Source organism: Melospiza melodia, chromosome 27, assembly GCF_035770615.1.
Source record: "Melospiza melodia melodia isolate bMelMel2 chromosome 27, bMelMel2.pri, whole genome shotgun sequence".
Classification (NCBI taxonomy): Eukaryota; Metazoa; Chordata; class Aves; order Passeriformes; family Passerellidae; genus Melospiza; species Melospiza melodia.
This window is the reverse complement of record NC_086220.1, coordinates 2832544-2842078: the sequence shown is the minus strand read 5'-3', so window position 1 is coordinate 2842078 and position 9535 is coordinate 2832544. Positions and strand designations below refer to the sequence as shown.

Here is a 9535-nt window from a genome sequence, read left to right as displayed (position 1 = left end):
TGAAGGCAAGGGAAAGGTACCCAGAAAAAAACCTGCCACCTCTGCCTGGCCTTGGCCTCTGGTGTTCACATCTCATCTACCTCAGAAGCAACAGGGCTCTGTGCCTTCCTTCCTATGGAAAAAAAAAATGGCCTTGTCCAGGGGCCATGGCAAAAACTGGAATTTGGCTGAAAAAATTCCATCTATCCCAGGATTGCTCCCAGACATAATCCTGCCATTGACAGACACCTCAGCCTGGCCTTGGGCACTTGTGATATATTCTAACACTATGAGCAGAATGTTTTCATCTGAAAGTACCTTGGAGATGGCTCAAAGATCTCCCAGGCTGGGGTTTGCAGGCCTAGAGAAGATAACCGATATATGGAGGCTGATGTGTCTGGTCTGTGTTCTGAAGAGACTGAGAACAGAACAGGAGTGGTCTAGCAGGGCTTAAAAGTGGGAGTCAGAAATGGTGGACCTTTTCTCCATAGTGGGAAAGAGCCAGATAGAGAAATTATACCACAAATGCAGCTCGGGAGGCCCAGACAGAACACGAAGAGAAAGGAATTTTCCTCCCAGGGCAGGGCTATGGTGCAGAACATCCCCCAGAAGGAGTCTGGGTCATGCCAAAGCTTTGTATGGGCAGGCAGAGGCAGGCAGGAGGCAGAGCTGTCAGCAAAGGAAGGGCCTAGCCAGGTGGGGCAGCCAGGGGATGCCGACAACCTGCAGGGACAGAGGCGCAGGGCAGGGACACCGTGGGACAGCCTGGGCTGCACAGGGCACAGGGATGGGCAGCAGCTGCAAGACAGCCCTGCCAGAGCCAACTTGGGCAGCACATTGGCCATGGCTGCTGAGCCTGGGCCTGAGGCAGGAGCAGGAGAAAAGTGACCCTTGCAGGCCTGGGGCTTCATTGCCTCCTTGTCCCTGCTCAGCAGCCTGGCAGGGGCCACCCCATGCTCCTGCCCTTGCCATTGCACATCCCCACATGCCAGTGCCCATCCCAGGAAGAGCCCTGAGCAAGGAGGGAGGGACAACATCTGCCAGGCCAGGGGCTGCGGCTCAGGCCTTGGCCCTTGGCATTCCTCAAACACATCCAGTTTTGCTCAGCACCAGAGACACCTTTGCCTTGCTTGTCCCCAGCTGCCATCACTGCCTCCAATGTTCTGCTCTAACTGGAACCTGGGGACACTTTCCCAGTTGTGTCCCTCAGGGGAACCCATTAAAATTTCAAGGAACTTTGGAGTCTAAATTTAAGTTTGAGTTCTTGAGAAGTTTTTTGAAGACCCTCTCAGGGACTGAGTCTGATGTAAACACCACCAAATCCCCAAGAGGCTCATTAAATTCCTTGTGCTCCGTCTGTGCTGCTGAACTTTAAAGGAACAGCTCTTCCCAGGGCCAGCTCCTCTCCCAGCCCAGCAGGGCTGAGGGCTCTGCCTGCAGGCACTGAGGTGACAGGAGCCAGGCAGAGACAGGCGGAAGGCAATCAGGATTGGGAAGACATGGAGCTGAAACTTCACTTGGGGAAAGATCTTCACAGCCCTGTGCATGGTGAGTGTGTGGGTGCAGGGCCATGTTCCCAGTGCTCCTGGAGGGATTTCCTGAAGCCAGCACACCCTACAGCCTGGGAGATGTGTCAGGAGGACTCTCCCAGTTTCTCTGTGGCACAGGAGCAGGAGGAGGAGGATGTGCTGCAGAGCGGGACTGCCCTGGGCACCGTCAGAGGGACAGGGCAGGACGGCTCCTGCTGCCAGGGATGGCTGCAGGGGCTGAGCTGGGGCTGCAGCCAGGGCTGCCCAGGGCTGTCCTGAAGAGCAGCTCCTGCAGCCCTCACGGCTCTTGGCCAGCCCAGGGCATGTGCCACCTGCCAGGGGCAGCTCTCAGCCTGCCTGGCAGATCCCCATGGACGCTGCAGGGGAGAAGTCAGAGGTGGAAGGAGCCACCTCCATCAGGGCAGACTCCTCCTGCTCTGGAGATGGTGCTGCATGGCCAGGGTTGCTCTCAGCTTTCTCCTGAAGGGAAGGGAAAGCGGCTGTCAGCTTTGGCTGTGTCACTGAGACTCCTGTACTGTCACCCTGGGCATCAGCAGATGGGCCTCAGCTCTCCCTCAGAAAGTGCCTCCTCAGCCTCCTCTCCCTAAAGACAGCAGCAGCAGCACCTTGGCTTGCAGCATCTCTGTTGTCTGTCCTGCCCTTAAGGCCCTGGTGCCAGGGATATGCCCCTGGGCCGTGCCCTGTGCTGGGAGGGGTCTGCAGGACAGAGCTGAGACCCCAGTTCTGGCCTGGGCTTTGCCAGCAGAGGCAGGGAAAAGGCTTGGATAGAGAGAAACAGCTCCCAGTAGGCACATCTCGAGGCAGCATAGAGCCATGCCAGCCTTTCGTATCCCATCCTGTCCAGCTGCATTGGGAAAGAGAGAAGGATTTGGAGAAAATTATTTTTAAATTGGGGTGTTCACAAAGTCCAGTTTATTTTTCAAGACATTTTTAAGTGCAGGCACCCTGAAACAGAAAAGTTGTAATATTCAAAGGACTCCTGTGTGGGGACTAGCACTGACTGCAGTGGGGCACAGGGAGCCCTGTTTTCCTTGGGTCTCCCAGGTGTTCAGGCTTAGAGCAGTGCTAAAGATGAGGCAGCTACTCAGCAGCACAAACTCAAAATCAAAAAAATTTAGCAAAATTCCCTCACAGGAAGAGAGGTGATTTTGGAGATATTCCAAATAAAATACATAGGATTGACTCAAATGAATTAGTCACACTTTGTCAATGTCTTCTTTCAACAGTCCACTATGCCCAGAGTCAAGGAATGTCCAACAGCAGTTCCATCAGGAACTTCCTCCTGCTGGCACTGGCAGACACACGGCAGCTGCAGCTCCTGCACTTCTGCCTCTTGCTGGGCATTTCGCTTGCTGCCCTCCTGGGCAACGGCCTCATCATCAGCGCCGTAGCCTGCGGCCACCACCTGCACACACCCATGTTCTTCTTCCTGCTCAACCTGGCCCTCAGTGACCTGGGCTCCATCTGCACCACTGTCCCCAAAGCCATGCACAATTCCCTCTGGGACAGCAGCACCATCTCCTTTTCAGGATGTGCTGCTCAGGTTTTCTTCTTTGCATTTTTCATGTCAGCAGAGCTTTCCCTCCTGACCATCATGTGCTACGACCGCTACGTGTCCATCTGCAAACCCCTGCACTACGGGACCCTCCTGGGCAGCAGAGCTTGTGCCCAAATGGCAGCAGCTGCCTGGGCCAGTGGCTTTCTCTATGCTCTGCTGCACACAGCCAATACATTTTCCCTGCCCCTGTGTAAGGGCAATGCCCTGGGCCAGTTCTTCTGTGATATCCCCCAGATCCTCAAGCTCGCCTGCTCACACTCCACCTTCCGAAATATTCGGATTTCATTGCTTGGTGTCTGTTTAAGTTTTGGTTGTTTTGTGTTCATTGTTTTCTCCTATGTGCAGATCTTCAGGGCTGTGCTGAGGATCCCCTCTGAGCAGGGACAACACAAAGCCTTTTCCACCTGCCTCCCTCACCTAGCTGTGCTCTCCCTGTTTGTCAGCACTGGCTTTGTTGCCTACCTGAAGCCCTCTTCCATCTCCTCCCCATCTCTAGATCTGGCCCTGTCAGTTCTGTATTCGGTGGTGCCTCCACTACTTAACCCCCTCATCTACAGCCTGAGGAACCAGGATCTCAGGGCTGCAGTGTGGACACTGATGAGTGGACCATTTAGGAAACATTAAACTGGTTGCCAAATTCGGCATATCTCTTGAAATAAAAGTAATCTTTGATACTTCTTGTTGGATTGGTTATGTTTTTCATTCTGTTTTCATTTTTTAATATTCTCCCTAAAACAAGGCAATTTTTTCTGCATTTTTTTTTTTTTGTTTCTCCAAACTTCACTGTGGCCTCACACTGTGTCAATGAGGAGCTGGTCTCGTAGTGGTCTTAACGGAATTAAAGGATATCCCAGCAGAGTTTTCACAGGTGATTCCCCTTATGTTGCCTTCTCTGGATCTGCAGCAGCAATGTCTGTGTGCAGAGCTGGGGCAGATCAGGGCTGGCACAGCAGCTGTGTCTAGCAGCAGTAGCATTTGGTGTTGAAAGTGCTGCTGCCATGGCCCTGCCCCGCTGCCCTGGTGGCCCTGGTGTTGCTGCAGGGCCTGAGTGCTCTCAGGGCCGGGCACAGCCCTGGAGGGGGCAGTGCTGGGGCTGCAGCAGGGACAGGCCATGGGCACTGCTGGGGCAGCGCTGACACCTCAGCCCAGGGCCGGGGGGCTCCAGGCTCCTTGCCCAGGCTCTCTCAAGAACTCCCCAGGCCAATGCTCAGCACAGAAAAGCCCTGTGAGCAGCCCCAGGCTGGCTGTGGGCAGGCTGGGGGCAAACAGCATGGCTGGGGCTCTGCAAGGGCCCTGGGACAGACGGGAGGGAGCAGCAGAGCAGGGGCTGATCCATCCCCTGTGCGCTGCACAGCCTAGGGCAGTGTCCCAGAGCGTCCTGATGGAGCTGCCAACAACATCCCCCCTCTGCAGCCCTGGCCTCTCCCCCAGCTCACACAGGTGCCCCATCCTTACAGGCATAGACACGGCAGCACTGGCTCAGGAGCCCCTGTTTGCATTGCACAGAGCAGGGGAGCACCCCCATGCTGTTGGTGTGGGGACATGAACCTGAGGGAACACAAATGCCATCAGCCCCTGGGGCCAGCAAGGGCTGGGGGACACCAGGGAAACCACTCAGATTTGTCCTGGCCTATGCACTCAGCCTGAAAGTTTATTCTTATGAGCTGAGAGTTTCCTGTCCCACTGCAGACGCAATTGCTCAGAGCCAGGGCTGACTGTCAGCCACCCCCAAACAGCCCCCAGCATTACCTTGGCTTCACCTTTGCTTTTTCTCCTCTTTTCTGATCCAGATTTCTTCCTATTGCCCATCCCAGTTCCCTCCCATGCAAACAGCCCATCCCTGTTTGCCCTTTCCTCACTGGCCCCACTCCCCACTGCAGTTCCTGACTTGGCACCATGGGAACATCCCTTGGGCAGCAGGATCATCCTACCAGTGCTGCAGGAATTGTCTGCAGGCTCCTGCAGTGCCTCGTGCTGCTCCCTTGCCAGAGGGACCCCAGGCCAGGGGGGCACATCCGGGCTGCTCTGTCTGGCTCTGAGGCTTCCTGTTCTGGGCAGTGAGGAGGAGCTGCAGAAGCTCTGCAGGACTGTCAGGATGGGCTTTGGGGCTAGCAGGAGAAGCTGAGGGACCTGGGCTGCTGGAGCTTCTGAAGAGGAGGCCCAGGGCTCCTCCTGCAACTGCTCCAAGGGTGGTTCCAGAGAATCACAGAATCAGCAAGAGTGGAAAAGACCTTGGAGGCCATCAAGTCCAACCTGTGCCCTGACACCTCCTTGTCTCCCTGAAGCTCCTCTTCTCCAGGATAAACAACCCCAGCTCGCTCAGCCACTCCTCACAGGACTTGTGTTCCAGACGCCTCACCAGCCTTGTTGCCATTCTCTGGACACTCTACAGCCCCTGCATGGCCTTCCTAAATTGAGGGCTCAGAACTGAACACAGCACTCGACATGTGGCCTCACCAGTGCTGAGTGCAGGGGAAGAATCACTGCCCTGCTCCTGCTGGCCACACCATTCCTGATCCAGGCCAGGAGCCATTGGCCTTCTTGCCCACGTGGGCACACTGCTGGCTCATGTCCAGCCTGCTGTCTATCAGTCCCTGCAGGTCCCTTTCTGCCTGGCTGCTGTCCAGCCACTCTGTCCCCAGCCTGTAGCACTGCAGGGGTTGTTGTGGCCAAAGTGCAGGACCCAGCACTTGGTCTTGTTCAACCTCACCTTGTTGGATTTGGGCGCTGGATCCAGCCTGTCCAGGTCCCTCTGCAGAGCCCTCCAACCTTTCAGCACATCCACACTAGCCCATAGGTTGATCACCACAGTTCCATGAAGCCGTAGAAAATCATGATGTCTTCATGATTGCAGGAGTCCCTGAAAGGTTTACAATGGCCTCTTTTATCAATGGCACTTTTTTGTTGTCACTAGGCCCCTTGGATCCTCTGGTCCCACACTGACACAATGGAACCCAGATTCCCTGAGGTGTCACAGTGCAGCAGTGCTCTCCTTGGTTCCACAGTGTCACAATGGCCTCTTGGTCCAAGGGGCACCACGGTGTCAAATATGTTTCCTTCATTCCATGAGTCCCTGCAGAGCAACACTGCCCCCTTGGTTCCATGGGGCCCTGCAGTGTCACAATGGCCCCATCATTGCACAAGGTCCTGCAGTGTAGCAATGGCCTCCATGGTCCCACAAGACCACACAGTGTCATAGTGGTCCCTTGGTTCCATGAGGCCCCAGAGTGCCCCAATGGATTCCCTGTAGGTGCAGTCACAATGGAGCCCTGTTTACACAAGATCCTGCAGTGCCAAGAGGAACCCTTGGTTCCATGGGGCACCAGAATGTCACAATAGTTCTCTTATAAGCTAGTTTTGCATTAATTGACATTTGGTGAGGAGGGATGAAGCCACCCATAGAAATGATTATTCTGAGAAGAACTGCTGAGAGCTTCCTCTGTACCTGAAAGCAGCAATCAGTGACTGGTTTTGAATACTGACACCTTGTTAAACCACTAGAAAGCTGAACATGCCTCTATGAATCCACATGTTAAAAATGAACAAACTCCAGGAAATGCTCTCTTTTCTTTCCAGCCTGGGAACAGGTAACAAGGCCAGCCTGGTTCCCGTCTCAGCTGGGCCAGGGCAGGTTGGGCCTTTTGCAGGGCCGGGCCCTTTTTAAGGGACCCTGCCCAGCCCTGTCCCAGCAGAGCTGGGCACCAGTAGCTGCCAGGCAGGGGCAGGGGAGGCCATCAGCCAGCAGCATGTTCCAGCTGAGATCTCAGCCATTTCCCCCCAGTGTGGCCCTGCACTAGATCATATGGCTGAGGCCAGAGGCGGCCTTGTAGCCCACACAGAGAGTGGCCCTGTGCCTGGAATTGAATGCAGCAGGGGCCAGAGCCCGGCCATGGGGCTGATCCTGACACAGCCCCCAGGGCAGCCTGAAAAATCCATCACCACGATTGCTTCGGCCGCCACACGGCAGGAATCACATGAGCATCTGCAGGCCCTGGGTGAGATATTGCCTCTTTCAGTGCATAGATAAGGCTTACAGACCTTCAGACCTGCCTCGGGTGAGAGAAAAGGACAGAGTGATGACACGTAGAGAACAACAAGAGACATGAAGGTCAGCAAGAAGAAGTCAAGTCCCAGATGGGAGGGTTGAGGAGATGCCTCAGTCTTGGGCTGAAATTCTCTTGTAAGGCTATGGAGAAAATATAATTGATATAGCAGACTCTTTTTTCCTTGTAACTCATTGAATGTATGTGGGGATGAAGTGTTCAAATTGTAGATATGAGCAAAGGCATTTCTGCTAAAGCAAGCAGATGTTGAAGTAGCTGTGACCCCATGAGAAGCTTGAAAAGAGAGAGAGAGGAGTGATGAAGACCCTTTGGCCCCAGGAAAAGAAGAAGACCTCTGTTCCCAGAGATGAAGATCAGCTCAGAGACAGATAAAGAAATCTTTTGCTCTTTAACAGGTCATCCTTAAATGATTACCCCATAAGTGAACACAGCCCATAAACACAACTATGGGAAGGCTGTGAAAAGATGGGAGGGACTCACGATTGCAGAGTCCTGGACAGTTTCTGTTCATGGATATTAAAAGCCATGAGAGAACTGTTTTCTTGTGGAGAAGTTTCCATAAAACGACAAGAGGGATACCTCTCCCTAAGTGAACTGAAGAAAGACAATTCTAGACGTGATAAATTGACTGAATTGTTTCTGTATGTTGTTAGTGGGAAAGATTGTAGGGGGAAGGAGAAGTGTTCTAAAACTTTTATTCTGATTCTTACTATTTTTTCTTTTAGTTACTGTTAACAAAGTTTTCTTTGTACCCCTTTAAAGTCTTAAGCCTGCTTTGCCTTCCTTCTAATCCTCTCTCACAGCGAAAATGAGTAAGTATATTCTAGTGAGGGCACTGGCATTTCACCAGCACTGGACCCCCCACACCATAGTTCCACCAGTCCCTGCAGTGTCACAATGGCCCCTTGGTTCCATGGGGCCCCAGGGTCTCACAAGGCTCTCCTTGGTTCCATAGTGTCACAATGGCCCCTCGGTTCAACAAGGCCCTGCAGTGTCACAGTGGCCTCCAGGGTTCCATGAGCACTCAGAGTGTCACACTGCACTCCTTGCTTCCATTCAGCCCCACAGTATCACAATGGGGCCTTGGTTCTATGACGCCTTCAGCACATAGTGTCACTGTGATCCTCTTAGTTCCATGAGACCTTGCAGTGTCACAATGTCCCCTTGCTTCCCCAGGGCCCTGAAGTGTCACAATCATCACAGAATCATAGAATTAACCAGGTTGGAAAAGACCTTGGAGATCAGCAACTCCAACCTGTGACCCAACACCACCTTGTCACCCAGACAATGGCACCGAGTGCCGCATCCAGTCATTCCTTAAACACCTCCAGGGACAGTGACTGCACCATCTCCCTGGGTAGCCCATTCCAATGCCCAATCACCCTTTCTGTGAAAAACCTATTCCAAATGTCCAGCCTAAATCTCTCCTGGTGCAGCTTAAGGCTGTGTCCTCTTGTCCTGTCACTGTTCCTTGGGAGAAGAGCCCAACCCCCTCTTGGCTGCACCCTCCTGTCAGGGAATTGCAGAGAGTGATGAGGTCGCCCCTGAGCCTCCTCTTCTCCAGGATAAACAATCCCAACTCCCTGAGCCGCTCCTCACAGGACTTGCGTTCCAGACCCGTCACCAGCCTTGTTGCCCTTCTCTGGACACTCTCCAGCCCCTCCATGGCCTTCCTAAATTGGGGGCCCAGAACTGGACACAGCACTTGAGGTGTGGCCTCACCAGTGCCGAGTGCAGGGGAAGAATCCCTGCCCTGCTCCTGCTGGCCACACCATTCCTGATCCAGGCCAGGAGCCATTGGCCTTCTTGCCCACCTGGCTCAGCAGGTCCCCAGCTGCTTCCTTCTGGATTACAGGGGGGCTGTTCTGCTTCCTGTGTCCATCCACCAGCTCAGGAGAACACTTGTCCTGAGGGCAACCTGTCCTAATGTTGAAAACTAGGGCAAAGAAGGTGTTAAGAAGCTCAGCTTTTCCTTATCCTAAGTTACTCTACTCATTACTGCATCCAATAAAGAGTAGATGTTCTACTTCTCCGTCCTTTTGCTATTCGCTTATTTTTAAATACATTTTTTATTATTTTTCACAGAAATGGCCAGGTTAAGATCTAACTGACCTTTCACCACTCTACTTTTTCTTCTGCATGACCTAACAACATTCCTAAACACTTCCTGAGATGCCTGATCTTCTGGCCAATGGTGACGCACCCTCTGTTTTCCTGAGTTCCCACAAAAAGCTCCATGCCCAACCAGGACAATAATTTTCCTCTCTGGTTCAACTTGGGCACAGAGGGACAGGCTGCTCCTTCCCCCTTAAGATTCCTTTCTTGAGATATATCCATCCTTCCTGGACACCTTTGTTTTTAAGTGTGTTTCCCTTAAAAAATCA

The 9535-nt window shown here is 53.2% G+C and overlaps 1 protein-coding gene across 1 annotated transcript in view; it reads left to right on the top strand.

Annotated features, from left to right (window-relative positions):
* Positions 1–2934: 2934 nt before the first annotated feature.
* LOC134430139 (olfactory receptor 14A16-like) overlaps positions 2935–9535 on the top strand; it is a gene marked incomplete at its 5' end in the record, with an annotated part of 37869 nt that continues 31268 nt past the window's right edge. The window contains one exon of the mRNA XM_063177703.1: positions 2935–3669. Coding sequence (XP_063033773.1) covers positions 2935–3669 — 735 coding nt within the window. The remainder of the gene's footprint in view (positions 3670–9535) is intronic.